General features: G+C 56.4%; 2 protein-coding genes across 2 annotated transcripts in view; both read right to left on the reverse strand.

Moving 5' to 3' along the window:
- Window positions 1-19,898, reverse strand: part of BMP8B (bone morphogenetic protein 8b) — a 32,596-nt gene continuing 12,698 nt past the window's right edge. Inside the window, exons 3-7 of the mRNA XM_028513073.2 lie at window positions 19,598-19,746; window positions 9,634-9,828; window positions 8,724-8,803; window positions 7,815-7,925; window positions 1-3,615 (exon numbers count right to left, since the gene is read on the reverse strand). Coding sequence (XP_028368874.1) covers window positions 3,466-3,615; window positions 7,815-7,925; window positions 8,724-8,803; window positions 9,634-9,828; window positions 19,598-19,746 — 685 coding nt within the window. The 3' untranslated portion in view covers window positions 1-3,465. The remainder of the gene's footprint in view (window positions 3,616-7,814; window positions 7,926-8,723; window positions 8,804-9,633; window positions 9,829-19,597; window positions 19,747-19,898) is intronic.
- Window positions 15,121-17,566, reverse strand: OXCT2 (3-oxoacid CoA-transferase 2). The gene has a single exon (XM_028513072.2). The coding sequence runs from the start codon at window positions 17,446-17,448 to the stop codon at window positions 15,910-15,912; it is 1,539 nt and encodes a 512-aa protein (XP_028368873.1). The 5' UTR covers window positions 17,449-17,566; the 3' UTR covers window positions 15,121-15,909.

The following is a 19,898-nucleotide window of genomic DNA, read 5'->3' on the forward strand; positions in this document are numbered from 1 at the left end:
AAAATGGTTAAGTGTTTACACAAGGCCTTTGCATAAGTAGGAAAACCTGAGAAGGACCAGCCCCTGTTTAAATTGCTCAGGGGCCCTGGCCAGGGAGCTCAGGTGGTTAGAGCATTGTCCGGATACGCCAAGGTTGTGGGTTTCATCCGTGGTCAGGGCGCACCACACAGGAATCCACCAACGAATGCATGAATAATTGGAACAGCAAATCGATGTTTCTCTCTCTCTCTCTTCCTCTATTTAAAATCAATAAATAAAAAAAACTTAAGACATGGTACACATAAAAAAAAAAAACTGAGGCACTTGTTGAGTACTGAGCGCCCTCTACAGGACCGTGGGATCCCTGCGTTGGGACCACTGAAGTTGCACAGCCCTAGCTGTAGCTGGCAAAGCTGGGCATTTGCCTCAGGCCTTCCAAGCAGGTGAAAGTTCAAGTCCTGCGCCCGACCGATTGCAGTGTGTAGATACTTTAGAAGCCTAGCTCTGAGATAAATACACCATCACCTGTAGGACACATTCTGGGAGGAGGTTTAGTGGACAAGAATGGAAGGGGCACAAAATTAGCCAATTCATTTGTAATAATACCAGCAGGGACCAGTTGTTAAGCATTTATAAACCAGGCATTGTCCTAAATGTATATGTACACATCTCATCCCTAGAACAGCCTGGAAGGAAAGAGCTCATCTCCTGTTGTGTGGAGGAAGAACCAGGATTCAAATCTATTTGGCTCCCCAAATCTATACTCCTGCTATGCTGCCTCTTCCCTATTTCCTAGGGATGTTTCCAGAACCTGTGACCCCTACCTTAGTTAGAAGACAGCTTGATATTGAGGCCAAGATTGCACTGCAAATATCAAGGCTGACGTGCATTGCTCTTTAGCCTGTTTTTCCATGTGCCCTCCCTTCCTGTCAACTGTCAAGTGACTTCTCGTTGCTGTCAGCGGGTGTGCACTGACCACCCTTATTTATCCTTCTGGTCTGGTGTGACTAGATAAACAAGCCATGTTCCGAGCAAGAGAAAGGGAAATCGTGGCTCCTGTGCTGTGTACCTGCCAGCCTGGGCCACCCTCTGGAGCTGCCATTCTTGGCTCAGCAAATAAGATACCTCATGGGATACAGTGCATGGGCTTTGTGTCCACAATTATTTCACTGCTCAGGGCTTTTTCTGTTGGATTTCATTTGGTGCCTAGGTCTCAGAAGTTGCGGGAAGTCTGGTGGCCAGGTAGGCACACAATGATTTATTGTTTTTCAGTTGTTCTGCAACTCCTATTCATTCCTGCTGTGCACAGCCTGGTTGGTAGGGAAGGTGAATGCCATATCTACAGACCTTTGGGTAATCGGACAGACGTTTCTGGTGCACCCCTGCCTATGCCAGGCCATTGCTGGGTATGAAAGATACCAGGAGAAGTAAAAACTTAGCTGTCAAAATAATTGGCTAATTTTAAATTTGCAGTCACCTAAAAGACAATCCTTGATGTTGAGAAGACAGAGCCATCACATAACTACTGGAATCGCAAATAGGTTCCATGTTTGCCAATTCGTGATGGCCACCTGGTTCGTGACTCAGACTTGTAATGGCATCCAGGGCTCTGCATTCAGGGTCATGAGGCTGCATCTGGGCTCAGTGCTCAGATGCCGACTCCTTGGTTGAAGGCCCGCTGGAGATCAGGAAGTGCCCTGCCTTCGTGTTAAAGATAGGAAGTGAGGCCTGCAGGAGGAAGCCACCTACGAGTTGGGTCTCCCGACATCTAGACCAAAGCTTAAATCCCTGCACAGATGGAGAGCTCACTACCTTACAGTATGGCCCCTTGGAAGGGTATCTTCCTCTGCATTTGCTCCCAGCACCCCTCCCAGGTCCAGGTGTGGAGGCCGCTGTCCTGCAGCATGGCCCCAGCCTCCGGCTCCCCCTGCTCCAGGTCTGCTGTCCTGGAGCCTGTCCTCAGGGTGCAGAGTGAACCCCTGGGATGTGCGTCCTTGCACACACAGGTCGTTCTGCCTCTGTGGGCCATGCCTGTGGGTTGGGGCGGGCCCAGGGTTTGCTATTAATGACACAGTATTTCAGGGTTCGGGCAGCTGGACTCTGTCTGGTCCAGCAGGTAAATTACAGGTTTAGCAAGTCAGAAATCAAATAAACACCCCAACTGCCTCTGCTGCTCCGAGGAGAACAGTGGTTTCCGGGAACCTCCCCACCCAGCTCATCCTAATTACTGCCTGTCACTCCCCTGGGACAGGGGCCTTTTCTTTGGCTCACAGGAGCCGCAAAAACAGGATGGGGCTCCTGGGCACAGGGGATGACGCAGACTTTGGTGACCAGCCTGTTTTTGACAACTTATGGACACAACAGGTGCTGGCAAGTCCCTGCCCTGGGCCGACACCGGGCCACAGGCTGCCCAGTGTCGCAGACACACCGCCCCGGGTAGACCGCATTGCTCCTTAGCAGGAGACGGCAGGGAGGCTTTACTTCACATGCCACCTCAAACGCACTGGCAGTGGCTGCCCGGAGCTCGTGCTGATCGCGCTGCAAGTCTATCAGATTTGGAGGTACAAATATCAAGATCGATTACTGCTGTCTGCCATGTAGAGGGAAAAGGAAAATTATGTCATTTGTGCCAGGCACTGTCATCCTGGCCCACCCAATGTATTCTTGGCTCAGTAAAAAGATGACTTTCCCGCAGAGCTGAACTCCCCATGGTTCAGCGTAATGACACACAGATGGGTCAGTAAAGCCCCAAAGATTTTTTGTTTCTCCAAAGGCAAAATTTCAATGCACTGCACATCTTCCCCAGAAAGCGGACAGATCAAGGACAGGAAGACAGAAGATAAATGCCATTGGCCTTAGCCCTACACCATGTCGTTCATTCAGCTCTTTCTGGAGTTGCCCACCTGCCTCCCCAGGGTCAGCAGTTTGCTAATTCAGATCGGCAAATATGGAACACGGAGGGCAAGTCCCTGCTCTTTAACAGAAGTGCCCGGCAGCGCCTAGGTCTGCCCCTGAGAAAGGCAGGCAACCGAAGGTGGCCCAGACCTGTCTACGTACCCCCGCCCCTGTCACGGAGAGCAGAGGGCCTGAGGTGGGCACCTCGGGCTCCGGGTGCCCCTCAAGTCATTCCACATCTGTCCACAGCCTGGGCCAGCCATGAGCAAGGGCAGGTCCTCAGACAGGACTTTTGTGCCAACCCTAAAGTCAGCACATGTCACTGGGGGCGAGGGCTGGGAAGGAACCTGGCTTGATGACTGAGACCACCGGGAGTGGAGGCCAGAATCTATCACAACCTCGGGCAGGGGAGGGGGCAGAGGGGCCTGAAAGGATCCAGCCCAGGTGGGAAGGAGGGAAGGCCATGGTCATGTGGATCTCTGAGGCCTCTCTGTGCCAGTCCTGTCTGTGGTCTGACTGGGTTTGAGGGTCTTAGCCTCCGGAGAGGGGCTGGTCTGGCTGAGAGGTGCTGCAGTGGCTGGGGGCGGGGCCTCAGTGGCAGCCACAGGCCTTGACCACCATGTTGCGGTGTTTGCGCAGGATGACGTTGTTGCTGCTGTCGTAGTAGAGCACGGAGGTGGCGCTCAGCTTGGTGGGCGCGCAGCACGCCTTGGGGACTGCGTCTGGCTTCATCAGGTGCACCTGGCCAGGGAGGGGGTGGCAGGCAGAGGCGTGAGCACCAAGGGCTTCTCCCAGGCCCGCCCGGCCCCTGCCCCCAGCTCCCACCTGCCCCAGGTCTCCAGCTGCCCGCCCCTACCCTGTTCCACTGACCACAGCCCTACATGACCCTACTCGACCCCTTCCCTGCCCTGCCCCAAGGCCCTCAGGGCACAGCCTGGGCACCTGCCTGCTCCCTGCCGCACCCACTCCCCTCAGACCTGAGGACCCTGCTGGTCCCCAGCACACAATGCACCTGGTGGCGGGTCCCTCTGCCTGAGGTCCCTGGACCACCGTCCCTCCAGGGTCCCCTCCACCCCTCCCTCCTCTCTCCCAGAATGTCCCTGATCACATCTTGTCTAGGCTACCTTAGCTGTTTACTGTCTGTCTCCCCCTCCTGTGACCCAGCGAGTGTTCACAGGCCAACGGGATAAAGCCTAGGCTTCTAGGTCCACCCCGGGTGCTCGACACCGTTATTTCTGGGAGCTCTTTCATTTCACCCTCTGACAGCTTCTGAGGCAGGTGTCACTCTGGCAATGATGAACCTGAGGGCACACAGGCCACGTGTGCTGTGGCCCAGGAGGACTTGGGCCCAGGTGCAGTGACCCTGCTCCCCCCTCTGAACCGGCTTCACCCACCACAAAGAGCCTGCCTGAGGAGCTATTTCGGCCTCCATACAAATATTTATCCTGAGACTTGGCAGCTTGAGCTGAGTTTACACTGGACTCCTCGTCAGGGCCCCGAGCTGATGGCCCGGAAGGCGGCCCCGAGCTATCTGGGGCAGGAGAGTAAGGAAACCTGCTTCCCTCCATGGGGGTGGGGGGCAATCCGAGGGCCCAGGACCACCCAGCTATCCACAGAGGCCGCAGAGCTGGACCCAGACGCAGCTGTCTGATGGGGGGACCTGTCTGGCAGCCTGGCCCCTGTTCCCCAGTGCCCAGCCTTGTCCCCGAAGCCCCAGCTCTGAGCCCGCCGGCCAGGAGGACTGTCAGCTGGGCACTGGGCTGGCCTGGGCCCAGAGCCTCTCTACGGCCCACAGGGGAGCCGAGGCCTCTGAGGGGATGTCCAGTCAGACTGGGACACGGGGGCCACTGCTCCCCAACTTCCCAGCCTCCACATGTGATGTCTGGCCTTGGCATTCCCAGACCCACGTGAAAGGAGCCAGGCAACACACCCCGGTGTGCCCATCATGGGTGCTCAGTGGCTGAAAACCGGGGAAGGCCTTTGCGGACCCAGGGCACTGGAGAGTCCCGAGAAAGGCTGGGACACTGCCTTTCCGTGACTCCACCCAGGACCAGAGCTTCATCGGGTCAGAGACAGAAAGAGAAACTGCCCTTTAGGGTTCCGTGTGACACCAAACATCGATTTGTAGTCTAATGTGCCATTCCATTCAATTTGTTTTTGAGCCACGAGGAGACCAAATCAGAGGTTCTGTTACTACGGGTATAAATCACACATCTGTGAGCCTCAGTTTTCTACTCTGTGAAATGGGTATAATGGTACTTTTTCCATTTCCAACACAAATGTATCTCACACACAAGCTTGTAGCTGCCGTGCCAGGACAGGGAGCACAGAAATGTCCCAGACATGGTCCCTGCTCTCATCCTTGGTGGAAAGGGAAGGCGACACAGGGGGAACACTCCAACAGACAACAGGATGCACGATTCTGTTGTGGAAACAAGAGGGCACCACAATCCCGATAGGCCCCAGCACTTCGGGGGCTTCTGTGCCAGCGACCACCCCTGGCAGGGAAGGACCACAGCTGAGGCTCGTGGGGCGGTCAGGAGTCGGCTGGACTTGGGGCAGAGGAGCAGGCCCTCCGGGTGGAATGGCAAGTGCAAAGCCAGGAAGGCAGGGAGGTGGACACCTGCGGCACGTGCTGGCAGGGAGCATGTGCAGGGAGATGAGGGCACTGGGGTGCGTGCTGGGGTGTCCTCCAGGCTGGCAGAGAGGCTAATGAGGGGCCCCAGTCCGTGGCTGAGGACTCAGACTTCCTCTTGAAGACTATGGGAAGTGAAGGGAAGTTTCTCAGCCAAGAATGAGGTCAGATTTGTGTTTTAGTGGGACCCCCACCCCCACCACCGCCCAGTTGCTGCATGGATAATACCCTAAGAGTGAGCCTGGAGGGACACTTTCCCTCTCTAGGTCCCCAGGACACCCCAGCCACCCACCCGACTTGGCCACATGGGGTCTCATCAGGCCTCACATGTGCGTGTGGTGGCAGAAGTAGATGAGCAATCCCCCAGATTCTCCTCCCACCCCACAACAACTCCGCCCCACGGGCCTCACCCACTCCATGGCTCAGCCTTCCCCTAGAGGCCCTGCTCCCTCCCCTTGTCGCTCCCACCCAACCCTGAGAGCCACCCTGCCTCCCCCACCTACAGGGCTTTGGCTACCTCTCACTACCCTCCAGCCCCCCTGGCCCTCTTGTCAGGTGACCGTGGTGACCGCAGCCCCACTGTCTCCTGGCTTCCTGCACCCTCCACCCACGGTCCAGTCCTCTCACCACACCCAGAGAGATGCTTCTAGAACAGGGGTGTCAAACTCATTGTCACCGGGGGCCATATCAGCCTCACAGTGGTCTTCAAAGGGCCGAATGTAATTTGAGGACTGTATAAATCTAACTACTCCTTAACTAGGGGCAAGGAGCTCGGTGCTGCCACCAGGTAGAAACAAGATGCCGGCCGGATAAAACAAGGCGGAGGGCCGGATTCAGCCCGCGGGCCTTGTGTTTGCCACCTGTGCTCTAGAGAGTCAGTCAGATTGTGATGCTGCTCCCTAAAACCCTGCAATAGCACCTCAGGTTATTTGGGATGAAATCCACCCACCTGCCACCTTATCAGGGACCTCACGGCCTGTGTTAGGGGCCCCAGCCCGCCCAGCGTCACCTCCCTGGGCCCGCCTGCACTCCTCTCCAGCCCCGCCTCCACGCAGGCCGGAGCCCACCCAGCTGCCCCTGCCCTGGGGCCCGGGGGTCTCTGCCCGGAGCGTTCTTCCTCCTCGTGCAGAGGCCTGGGCTCCCCTCCTCACAGGACCCGGCTCGTGTGTCAATAACAGCCCCCCCAGAAGGCAGCTGCTGTCCTGTCTGCACCCACGACACGCTGAGCACTCACTCCTGCCGACCCGCAGTAGGGACCCGAAGCCTGGACAGAGGCATGGTTGGTGGGGGACAGGCTGGAGGTGCAGGTGCAGTCCTCACCCCACACCCCTCACAGGGCCCGGAGACGCACCGGCATGTGGGACGGGAGGCCTGGGTGGCCATTACACACAGCCTGTCACCCCTGAGTTTCACCAGGGAAGGCAGCCCCGGGTCCAGCAAATCCCATCTGACGTTGAGAAAAGAGGCAAAGCAGCTTTCCCCACATCCACTTGCTCTCCCCCTAGAGCATCGCCTTGCCAGCCTCTTACTACGTAAACATAAGGCAAGGGCATCCTAGGAACTAGGAGTCTAGGTGAACGTTCTAGAAAGAAGTCTCAACACACATGCATGCACACGGGCGCGCGCACACACACACACACACACACACTGTGTAAAACACTGAGTAACAAGCGGCAGTGATTGTCCTCATAGAAATTATTGCTCAGCAGTGCGGTCACCCCAGGCACCAGCACACCCAAGGCCGCACCGGCCGTGGGAAAAGGAGTGGGAGGATCAGAAGAAAGGGCCAAGGGGAGTGACCGGAAGGGCAGCCCAAGCCCAGAAGAGCCCTGTGCACAAGGGCTCACGGGTGACTCTCCGCACTCCCCATGAAGAGGGTGAGTGGACACACACACCTGCCTGCCCCGCGTGTGCACATGTCACAGGAGGTCAAACAAGCTGGTGTGCGGAGCACACGTGTTCAGAGCACATGGGTGCCCAGGTGGGATGCCTGTCTGTCTGGGGGCGGGGTGTGCGTGGGACCACCAGCAGGCTGCCCTTAGGAGTCTGGGTCCCACCACATGTACCTGCATGTGTGTGCACAGGTGTACATACCAGCAGTGAGTCTACACATGCACACAGCGTGGCCACACAGGGACCAGTGCCTGCACAGGTGTGGGAACTCAACTGCACCTGCGTACGGCCGAGGTGCCATGCGGAGAAGCCTCCCTGAGACCCCAGCAGGTGCGCATTCCCCTCTGCTGTCTGAACCCCTCTCTGCAGGGCACCCTCCCCCGGGGCCCAGGCAGGACAGGCTGGTACTGACCAGGGACTGCACGATGGCGTGGTTGGTGGCGTTCATGCAGGAGTCCAGCGGGAAGGAGCACTCCCCTTCACAGTAATAGGCCGAGTAGCCTTGGGGGGCGATGACCCAGTCCTGGGTGGGCGGGAGGAAGAAGGTGAGTCCCACCATGTGGCCCCTCCCAACCCCTCTACCCAGCACCTGTCACAGGAAGAGTCAGGGCTGCCCCTCGCCCTTCCTCACTCAGCCTCAGGGACCTGTCGACCCACCCTCGAGCCCCTCCTGGGGCAGGCCCACCAAAGCCTGCCATCCACCCCAAGACCCTCGGCAGACAGGCCTGGAAATGAGCTCTGTCCCTGTCACCCATCCTCAGTGCTCAGCATCATCCTCCCCGCCTGTCCTCCTCGGCCCACGTGTCCTGCAGCTGCCATCGCAGCAAAGGCACTGCCCCCTGGCTTTGGTTTCCTGTTGAAACTCTGATGTTTTATGGCTCAGGATTCAGAGGATCTCCATGTTCATAATTTTTACCGAAAAGCACTTTGTTACAATAAAAGCAACATATTCACCTTTTACAAAACTTGGAAAACACAGAAAAAAATAATACATGAGACAATAAAATTCCCTATAATTCTACCTCCTCCCGGAGCCACTTACACTGTTGAGGCAGACAGTGAGGGGAGCCCTGGCTGGTGTGGTGCAGTGCACTGCGCACCGGCCTGCGAACCAAAGGGCCTCCACTTGGGTCCCAGTCAGGGGACGCGCCTGGGTTGCAGGCCGGGTGCCCAGTAGGGGGCGTGTGAGAGGCAACCACGCATTGATGCTTCTCTCCCTCTCTTTCTCCCTTCCCCTCTGAAAACAAATAAATAAAATCTTTTTTTTTTCTAAAAAGCCTTAAAAAAAAAAAACCGAAAGTGAGGGAAAAGTAGCGATTACCAGCCAGCCGAGGTCCTGGAAGCTGACATAGAGCTCGTGCCGACGGCAGACCTGCCGGCCGTGGGAGCCGTGGGCGTCATCTGCAGGGGACAGACGGCGCAAGGTCTTTTCTGGGGTCCCGCTCTGTGCGGCTACCACGGGGGCTCCCAGGGCGGGGATGCCCTGGGGGGCACACTTGTGGGATGAATGAATGACGGGAAGCTAAACCGTTTGGTCTCATCAGGCCCCTCCCCGCAGCGCTGCTGGTGCCGTGACCCAACTCAAGGGCCTCCGGCGGCTCCAGATGGCTCCGGAGTCGCCCCACGCTCAGCCCAGCCTCCCGGACTTCTGCCCGTGGGCCCCCGGATGCTCCAGAAACTGCCCCAGGTGCCTTTCTGCCATCAGGCTGGGGCGCCTCCTGCTTCCTTCTGAGACACGCCCCGCCCTCGCCCCCTGTCCTGCCGCACCCATCCCGCGGCCGAGGGGCTCCGTGTGAACCGGCCAAAGGGCCGGCACCGTGAAGGAGAGGAGGGCACCCGGGCAGGGCAGGCCCGTCCCGATCCCGAGGGTCTTCGCCTGGTGGGGGGACCTTTGCCTCAGCAGCTGGCGTCCTGCAGGCTGCCTGGGAAAGGGCCGAGGGGCGTGGGGCGGCGCCGCCCGGAGAGAGGACCCCCCCGAAGCTGGAGGAGGCGTCTGGGGAGGCCTGGGGCGCAGGGGGCGGCAGAGAAGGGGCTGCCGGGTGGCGGGGAGGCCCGAGAGACAGTGCAGTGGCCGGTCCACAGGGGGCCTGGGCAAAGGGGGGTGGCAGGCAAGGCGGCTGGAGGCGTGACCATCGGCTTGAGCCCTTCTGAGCACCAGGAGACCCCGTGGCCACCCCTGGCCCTCGGCCAAAGGCCCTCGGCCCCCCAGACCCCGGCCGCGCGGGTCTCACCGAAGATCCCTGGGAGCTTGTTCGGCTGCGGCAGCTCGTTGCTTTTCTTCGGCAGCCTCCGCCTCAGGGACCTCACTGCCCGAGGGACTCGGGTGGGGTTGGGGCTCTCCCTGAAAAAAGTGACCATGAAAGGCTGTTTGGAGCGCGGCGCCCGTCGCCCCAGCAGACCGGCCAGGCCAGGATCCACGCTGCGCCCTGGGACAGAGAGAGGAGAGAGAGGGTCACTTGGGGGCGGTGGCTCCGCGCGGGCACGCAGCCGGCGCCCCTGACGGCCCGGTGGGCGCGGAGCACGAAAGCTGAGGACCTCGGCTTCCTCGGCTGAGGACCGGCGCCCCCTGGCCAGCCCCGGCCCCGGCAGGCAGGTCTGAGGGCGAGGGTGGGAGGAGGGCCTGGTGAACCGCAGGGTCAGCAAGGGTGACAGTCGGGTACACGGCGGAGCCCGAGGCATTTCACAGCCTTCCGTATCATTTCGCCTGAGGGTCTCGCTCGTCTTTACAGTAGTCCCGGACCCCACGTGTCACTGGGAACCTCCACAGTCACGCCGTGGTCTCCCAGAGCCCCACGGCCAGGGACCCACCTCCGTCTGAGGACTCCTGGCCCCCCATTTCTGGGGTGTTAAGGTGGGATGATGACACCCCGCTGATGGGAGCCACTGCCAGGGCTGGGCCCGTGCCTGCCCTGCAGGGCAGCGCCCAAGAGGGGGCGCTCTCTCTTCCCCGATGCCACAGACCGGCTCCGGGCTCAGAGGGGCAGAGGCACTGGACTCAAGTCCCGGAGCTGGGGTTTAACTGACATCGGTCTAATTCCAGAGCCCAAGTTCTTATCCACAAGACCCCGTCAGTGGTTTAAAAAAGAAAGAAAGAGAGGGCTGCGGGCAGGGACGTGATTGGCGCCTCAGCCCCAGGAAGAGTGAGGTCTATAAAAACGGGATTTCACCCACAGCCGCTTCAAGGCTGAGGCCGCCGTGAGGAGCACTCACTAGCCTGCAAGTGTCGGCTCCGCCAAGGAAACCACCTTCCTGGGCCTCTTTGTCTTCCCAAATGAGCCCTTGGTGTTTTAATTGTCAACGCAATATAGTAACGACTATAAAAAGGCTTTTGAGAAAAACTCATACACCATCATTTTCTTGGAGATGAGTTTATCGTTGTACATTTAGGTTACTTCCCAGCTTTCATTATAAAGAAGAGAATGAGATAGAACCTCTTCATTTTCTTTTCCTGTGGGATTCTAACAACCGGAGCGTGATTACCAACTCATTTTTCTGTTTCCTAAACCACAGGCAACTGTTCCACTTCCGTGTGCATTTCCTCAGTGCTGCATCCCTGATACACACGCACACACATGTGTCTGCACACAACACACACAATTTGCATACAGTGTGCATACGTTCACATATGTAGGTATATATATTTCTTCCATCAGCAGGTCTGACGTGATTCTGCATCACACACTACAGGTCAAGGACATCGCCTGCCCCGCCCACAATCCTGCTCAAAGGTCGGCTCTCAAATAGCTGAGCTTTAGACTGAGTTCATGGGCCTCAGTGAATTGAACAGCTAATTAGTCCTGAGAGCAGCCTTTGGCCTATGCCTTCACCTGCCACAAAGCCATGCACCGGGCCCATCAGAGGCCCCACTCAGGGCCGGACCTGCTAAGACAGGGGCTGCAGCTGCAGGGGCTGTTGCTGGAGGACCCGGACAGAAGCCACTTGGAAGAGTTTGGGTCATGGCAAGTTGCAGTCATGAGGAAGCAGCGGAACCACGAGGACACAAGCCGCCAGACACATGAAAGGCCTGGGAAAGGCCAGTGAGGCCATGAGGAGGAGGCAACAGTGCAGACAGGAGCGCCCGGCGACTGTCATCAACACAGCACTGGAGTGGAGCTCCAGTGCAACCCAGCCAGGACAACCTGCCCTTCGCCAGCATGACCTGCAGAGGCCTGGCTGGGGGGGCGGGGGCAGGGGACTGACCCCTGGTCTTTCAGAAGGCCCACTCTGGGAGGCCTGGGAAAGGACCCCCAGGACCTCCTCCCAGAGCCCGGAGCTCCCCTCCCAAAGGGCTCTGCTCTCTCCCCACCCCATCTTGAGCAGGGCTCCCCACTTCCTGACTGTGATGTGGGTGGGGGGGCTAGCTGTACATGAACACACCAGGTCTGGCAGGTCCCTTTCCAGAAAGGCAGTGGGGGGAGCTTAGGGGACTCCGGGTCCTGGGTCCCTGCCTCTAGACCTGACCGTGTGAGGGTGCTGGCAGGCATCGGGTGTGTGTGGGGCCGTGCCTGGAGGTGCGGGCCACACAGGGCTCCCCCCTGAGGTCCAGACGGACAGGCTGCTCCTCTGAGCCAGGTGGGCCCCATGAAACTTCCAGGTTCACCCATGTCAGAGTCCGCCCCATCGGGGCCCTGATGTCCTGGCACCTCACTAGCCCTCTCCTGTCCCAGGGCAGGAGTCGAGCCCTAACTCATGCCCCTCCCCAAATATGCCAGGCCCAGATGGCTGCCATCTCTCCCCTAGACTCTGGGTGGCCCTGGACCCTTTCCTGCAGCCCCTGCCCTGGTCATGGATGTGACTCTGCTGCCACGTTGAAGGGCACTCAGGGTGCATGGTTGACACCTGACAGGAATCCCAGCTGTGAACTGGGTCTGTTTTTGTCCTGCAGGTGTGACTTCATTGCCCGAGGACGGGAAACTCAATCCTTTTCCTTCTTTCTGCTGCTTAGCAACCCTGTAACTGGTCTGCCCTGGAGCCTCTGCCTGCTCCTTGCTGCTGATGGAAAGTTCCCCTGACACCCGGGGCACATCTGCCCAGAAGCCTCCATGGGTGCCCCAGTTCACTCAGTGACATTCCATGCCACCTACCCCTATCTGGTCATGGTCCCTGGCCACTCCCCCCACAACCCCAAACTGTTCCCTCAGTGAGCACTGTCTCCCACCTCTCCATTCCAGGATCCGTCACTTCCCTGGGGAAGAGGCCCCAGGGAGGCCTCCCTGAAAAGCCTTCCTTGTCCAGATGGAATTTCCCGCTCTTACCTAAGGGGCTCATGTTGGTCATGCGCCCCCCAGAGCTATGCTTAGGAAGTGCAAGCTCCATGTCAGGTTTTAAGAGCCCTCCACCCCCCAAACACACCCATATAAGCTCACTTTTTTCTTCCTTGTCTTTGACACTAAGGATTCAGGATAAAATACCTCACAGCCGGCTCTTGGATTACAAAAGAGTGTTAACGAGCACCCGGATTGGGCTCCACAACAGAGAAGAAGGATCTACGTGTCTGTTCAGGACGACGCAGGAACACCGTGAGTTAAGATGAGCAAACCCGGACTTCTGGCCAAGATGGAGGCGTAGGTAGACACACTGCCTCCTGGCACAACCAAAATAAGGTCAGTAGCAATTTAGAAACAAGATAACAACCAGATCTGACAGAAAATTGAACTGTATGGAAGTCGGACAACCAAGGAGTTAAAATATACACATTCATCCAGACTGGTAGGAAGGGCGGAGTCGGGCAGCCGAGCGGAGAGCAATTGAAGCACAAAAAGCCGTGGCACCAGGCTCGTAAGGCATCCCGGGCGCAAGACCGCAGCGGACGGACCCTGGGCGTGCAGGCGGCTGGCAGACCCAACGAGGTGGTGACTGTGAAGCAAGGCACTGCACATAAGGCGGCTGGCTTTCCGGGCAGTCCCATATTCACGCACAGATAAACCAGGTGAAATTGGGCAATGAGACAGACCGCACAACCCAGGGTCCCAGCGCCGGGAAATAGAGCCTGGGACACTGATTGAAAACACCTGTGGGAGGTGAGGCACAGGGAGAGACTCCCAGCCTCATGGGAGAGTGCATTGGAGAGACCATCCGGGTCCTGGAACATGCACAAGCCCACCCACATGGGAATTAGCACCAGAAAGGCCCAGTTAGCTTGGGGGAAGTGGTGGAAGAGAGTGAAATCTGACAGAGAGAAGGGCAACTGCCATTGTTCCCTCTCAGACCCCGCCCCCACATACAGCATCACAACCGAGCAACTGGGTTGCCCCGCGCTAGTGAACACCTAAGGCTCTGCCCCTCATACCTAACAGGAGCAACAAGACAAAAAAAAAAAAAAAAAAAAGGCCTGAATGGAAGAACAGATCAAAGCTCCACAGCAAATACAACTAAGTGACAAAGAGATAGCCAACTTATCAGATGCACAGTTCAAAGCACTGATGATCAGGATGCTCACAGAATTGATTGAATTTGGTTGCAAATTAGATGAATAAAAGCAGGCTACAATAAATGAAATGAAGGAAAATGCACAGGGAACCAACAGTGATTGGAAGAAAACTGGGACTCAAATCGATGGAGTGGACCAGAAAGAAAAAACAACCAAACAGAAAAGAATGGAGAAATAAGAAATCAAAAAAATGAGAGGCTTAGGAACCTCCAGGACATCTTTAAATGTTCCAACATCTGAATTATAGGGGTACCAGAAGGGGAAGAGGAAGAGCAACAAGTGGAAAACTTATTTGAACAAATAACAAAGGAGAACTTCCCCAATCTGGCAAAGGAAATGGACTTCCAGGAAGTCAAGGAAACTCAGAGTCCCAAACAAGCTGGACCCAAGGAGGAACACGCCAAGGCACATCATAATAACATTAGCTAAGATTAAAATGAAGGAGAGAATCCTAGAAGCAGCAAGAGATAAGGGGACAGTAACCTACAAAGGAGTTCCCACCAGACTGTCAGATGATTTCTCAAAAGAGACCTTACAGGCAAGAAGGGGCTGGAAAGAAGTATTCCAAGTCATGAAAGGCAAGGACCTACATCCAAGATTGCTCTATCCAGCAAAGCTTTCATTTAGAATGGAAGGGCAGATAAAGTGCTTCTCACATAAGTTAAAGGAGTTCATCATTACCAAGCCCTTATTTTATGAAATGTTAAAGGGACTTATCTAAGAAAAAGAAGATAAAAACATGTACAGTAAAATGACAGCAAACTCACAATTATGAACAACCACACCTAAAACAAAAACAAAAACAAACTAAGCAAACAACTAGAACATAAACAGAATCACAGAAATGGAGATCACATGGAGGGTTAGCAACAGGGGAGTGGGAGGAGGAGAGAGGGGGGAAAGGTACAGAGAATAAGTAGCATAGATGGTAGGAAGAAAATAGACAGGGGGAGGGCAAGAATAGTATAGGAAATGTAGAAGCTAAAGAACTTGTCCATCTAGTTCATGGACATGAACTAGAGGGGGGAGTGTGGGTGGGAGAGGGGGTGGAGGGGACTGAAGGGGGGGAATGGGACAACTGTAATAGCATAATCAATAAAATATATTAAAAAAAGGATGAGCAAACTCGTCTCAGTCCATTGGTTAGGTTTCTAGAACTCCTCCCGTCACACACCACAGCCTTTGGCAACACGCAGGTGAACGATTCATGGGGGAGACTTCCTGGTGGCTCGTCAGACTGATAGTCCCTTCCCCTTCAGTACCTCCCATTGCCTGGTCACTGTCCCCCTCAGCAGGTCCCGCTTTCCTTCCAGAGACACCTATTTAGCAAGGAGGAGGAGACATGTGGGGCTGGAGAAGGTGAGGCTGCGGAGAAACAGACTTTAGCCTCAGAATGAAAGGCCACGAAAGAAAACCCAGAAATGGCAGAAGTGGCCCTGGCCGTTGGAGCTCAGTGGACTGAGCACCGGCCTGAGAACCAGAAAGTCGGTTTGATTCTCGGTGATCTCCCTCTCTTTCTTCCTCCCTCCTCCTATCTCTAAAAATAAATAAATCAACCATGAAAAAAGTAAACTTGAGAGAAACTAGAGGTAAAAGGAAGATGGTCAAAGGAAAGAATCTTGCATTCAGACAGCAGGTCTTCAGAGCACAGACGGACTTTCACGTTCGTGTGTTTTTCACGGAGCCAGTGAAACGGTGCGTCAGCTGCTCTCTGGGTGGGCTGCTCCCTCCCCATTTTCCCACACTCGTCATTCATTCATGAGGAAGAAATCCTTCCTATGGGGAACAGGTTTGACATAAACATCGCAGGGGACAGGGCAGCCCATTATGTCCTCAGCGCCTGTAGCAGAGCTTTCTGAGTCCTCACAGAACACACAAGATAAACGTCTCTGTTCTCCTTTTGTTTTATTTAAAGTCATTTCCCTCGAGAGAATAGAGTCTTTCTAGCCCGAGATGCCAGGAGAAAAGTGGAGAGACTGCTTACGAAATGGAGAACAGTGATTCCCGACTTCCTTCGGATGACATCCTGAGCTTAAACTGAAAACCACCGTCTCCGAGCGCAAGGCCTCCTTCCCGGTCAGGGCGTCACCTGCTGCATGGGCCTGATGTCGGGTGAGACGGCGAAGGTGCTCCCCGTGCTCTTTTTGATGTCCTCCACGGTCAGGCCCTCCCAGAGCTCCACCAGCGTCAGGCCCTTCTTCTTGTGCACGTCAAACACGGCCTTTTCCGTGATGATGCGGTCCACGCACCGCTTCCCGGTCAGGGGCATCGTGCATTTCTCCAGGATCTTGGGCTGGTTGGCCTTGTTGCAGTGCTCCATGGTGACCACCACTCTGGTCTTGACGCTGGACACCAAATCCATCGCACCCCCCATCCCCTTCACCTTCTTCCCGGGGATCATCCAGTTGGCCAGGTCGCCGTACCTGGAAACCTGCATGGCCCCCAGCATGGTCAGGTGCAGGTGTCCGCCTCGGATCATGGCGAACGAGTCGTCGCTGGAGAAAAAGCAGCCCCCAGGAATAATGGTGACCGTCTGCTTGCCCGCATTGATGAGATCTGCATCCGCCTCCTCCTCTTTCAGCGGGAACGGACCCAGGCCCAGGATTCCGTTTTCACTGTGCAGGTGAACAGTTAAGTTGGGGCTGATGTAGTTACTGGCCAGAAGGGGGATTCCTATGCCCAAGTTGGCGTACATGCCGTCCTCAAATTCAAGAGCTGCCCGTTTGATGATTCGTGTTCTTATGTCATCTGAAGACATGGCTTTTTTATCTTCCTCTTTCCGGACTGTTAAGTGCTCAATTACTTTCTTGTACTTCTTCCCCTGTATCACGCGATCGACGTAAATGTGAGGAACATGAATGTCTTCTGGGGCAAACGACCCCACGTCCACAATTTCTTCAACCTCCACCACGGAGATGTCCGCAGCTTTGCACATGGGGACATTGAAGTTCCTGGCGCTCTTCCTGAAGATGACGTTTCCCGCACGGTCGGCCTTCCACCCTTTCACCAGAGCAAAATCCGCCGTGATGGCATGCTCCAGGAGATAGTGCTGCCCGTGAAACTCCCTCACCTCTCTGGGCTGACTCATGATGGCGATGTGGCCGTCGTGGTCGTACCTGATGGGGGCGCCTCCTTCCTGGACCAGGGTCCCGTAGGCCGTGGGCGTGTAGAAGGCGGGTACCCCTGCCCCGCCAGCGCGGATGCGCTCCGCCAGGGTGCCCTGCGGCGTCATCTCCAGCTCCAGCTCTCCCGCCAAGAACTGCTGCTCACACAGCACGTTCTCGCCCACGTAGGAGCAGATGATGCGGGTGATCTGCTTGGACCCCATTAAAAGGCCCAGCCCGAAGGTGTCCATGCCCACGTTGCTGCTGACCACGGTCAAGTCCCTCACGCGGGTCTTGAGCAGCGCCCCTATCAGGTTCTCGGGAATCCCACAGACCCCAAAGCCGCCGACCATGATCTTCGCTCCATCGGAGATGTCCTTCACAGCCTCCACGGGGTCCGTGTAGAACTTGGCGCGGGCACGAGCGCTAGTGACAAAGCAGCAGAAATTGCCTGAGCGGCAGGCGGGGACACAGTGCCTGAGTGAAGCCCCCAGGCGCTGCAGGGCAGCCATCCTCTGATGTGACTCTAGGGCCTGCTCAGGACTGGCCCTGCCAGGGGCAGGCAGCCGCGTTTTGCGCCCAGGGCTACGCGTCACAGAGCAGGAAAAGCACCCAGCCGGTGATGCGCCAGCCAGCCACGCCTCCTACTCAAGGGGCAAGAGAGGCGCTCAGCCTCCCCGCCCTGGAACAGCAGACAGCGAGGTGGAGGAGGAGACCTGGCCCAGGACTGTCCACTCTGACGGCGGGGGCGGGCAGGGGGCGTACCCACGAAGCCCGCCCTGATTGGTCTTCCCTAGTGGCATCACTCGGAGGAAGACTCAGTCGCAGGGCCCTTCGGGCTCCATCGCTGAGCTCCTTCCCCAGGTGGCCTGCTCCAATCTCAAGACTCTAAACCCACTTCTAGGCCAGTGGTTCCCACACCTGTCTCCAGCACGCACCTGTCCAGGAATGACACGTTCGTGGAGCTCTGCCAGGGCTGTCAGTGCTGTGGGGCCAGAGAGAAGTCTCCACCCCCTTCCTCAAACCCGCGCCTCCTCTACTCTTCCCCAACAGGCAAGGGGAAAAATCTACATATATAATTATATATAAATACATTTATATGTTTACATGTAAATACATAAGTACATATATACATATATATTTAAATCCACTGGCACGCAGAGAACAAACTGCCGGCTGGCAGAGGCTGTGGGGTTGGGCAGTGGGTGGAGAAGGTGAAGGGACGGAGGAGCACAAACTGGCGGCGACAGAACCGTCACGGGGCATCAAGTGCCGCGTAGGAATGTCTGCACACTGTCACACCTGCAGATGGTGCCGGGGGTGCTGGAAATGCCCGGGGAACCCTGTGTAAAGTACCTGCTTGTCTAAGCACTACGCTGCACACCTGAAACTAATACGAAATCTACTGACTGTAAACTGTAATAAAAACAAATCCACCGGCTCCATCCATGTTACCCATGATTCCTCTGCCCTCTTTTCTCCGTTTCTGCTTCTCCCAGCCCCCCACAGCCCTCACCTGGACACCGTGGCTCCCGGGGCTGCTTTGGCTTCACGTCACTCTTGTCCCCCACAGTTTGCATGGCCTACTGGAGTTGGGGGGTGTTTATTTTATGCACATGACACATAAAGTTCTTACTTTACACTGGCTGAGATCTACAGAAAAATGGCAAAGTCGGTATAGAGACGTCCCAGACACCCAGACGCAGTGCTCCCTGGGAAATGCTGACATTTCAGTTACTGTGAGACGTTTATCACAACTAATGGACCAGTGTCAGTGTCTCCTTATTTTCTGAACAGCACTGTTTATTCCGATTTGTTAGCTTCCCCCAGTGTCCTTTTTCTCTCCCAGGTCCCCATCCTCAGGCACCTCTGGGCTGTGACAATTTCTCAGGCTTTCCTTGTGTTTGGTGACCTTGACAGTTCTGAGAAGTACTTGTCCAGCATTCTGCAGGCTTTCCTTCAACTCAGGTCTGTCGACGTTCTTCTCATGGTTGTTACACTGGGGTTACGGGTTGGGGGTCTCACCCACTCATACCCAGGGTGCACAGGAGCCACGTGACTTACTCTCGGGAGCCTGGGTCACCTGGCTGCGGTGGTGCTGGCCAGCTTGTCCACTGTCAAGCGCCCTCCCCTCCCCCACACTCTGTCCTCTGGGAAGCGGGTCACTAAGGACAGCCCACACTGAAGGGGTGGGAGTGAAGTCACACCTCCTGGAGGGATCTTCTATGAAAAGCTGAATCAGATCCTGCACCCTCCACAGCTAGTAAATTCAAAAAGCTCCCTGAAAACTTCAGCCCCTCACCCTGGTTTACCCTAACTCAGAACGCCCCCTGCCTGCCTCTCTCAGTCTCCTCTCCTCCCAACCTCTCCCTGACCCGCTCTGCTCCAGCCATGGCGGTCCCCTGCTGTGCTCACACATGCCAATCTGGGGCCCGCCTTCCGGCTCTCTGTCCCCACTGCCCAGGACAGAGGAGGCTCTGCCCCCAAACACCTGGTGGATGAGTGAATGTGTGAATCCTCCTGCAGATGAAGGAACCAGGCTTGGAAGGGAAGGTAACCCGCCAAGGTGACAGCGGGAAAGCTGCAGAGCTGGGATTCAACCCAGGCCTCTCTGATCGCAGCCCCCAGGGGAAGGTTCACTGCCAGACCCCGGAGTCTTACCGTCCTCTGTTTCCACAAAGAGGCGGAGTCCCAGGTCCTTGTTGCGGTTCAACAACCAGCGGTCACTGGCTGCTGTCACGTCCAACACCAGCCAGCCTTCGTCCTCAGCTCGGAGCGTCTGAAGATCCAAAAAGAACAAGTCAGACTCCCTGTGGATACGAAAGAACAATTAACCGAAGCCGGCACAGCTGCCTCCGTGTTTCCAATGCCCACCTGGGGGACCCACCTGGGGGATCCACCCTCCTGGCTCTGAGCTGGGTGCCTACTGCCTTATCTCACTGCATCGATGTGCAAAAGTGCC

The sequence above is a fragment of the Phyllostomus discolor genome, chromosome 5 (genome assembly GCF_004126475.2).
Source record: "Phyllostomus discolor isolate MPI-MPIP mPhyDis1 chromosome 5, mPhyDis1.pri.v3, whole genome shotgun sequence".
NCBI classification, from domain to species: domain Eukaryota; kingdom Metazoa; phylum Chordata; class Mammalia; order Chiroptera; family Phyllostomidae; genus Phyllostomus; species Phyllostomus discolor.

Bases quoted from the DNA above. Each gene is read 5' to 3' on its own strand.
- OXCT2 (XM_028513072.2), bottom strand. From the start codon at position 17,448: ATGGCTGCCCTGCAGCGCCTGGGGGCTTCACTCAGGCACTGTGTCCCC.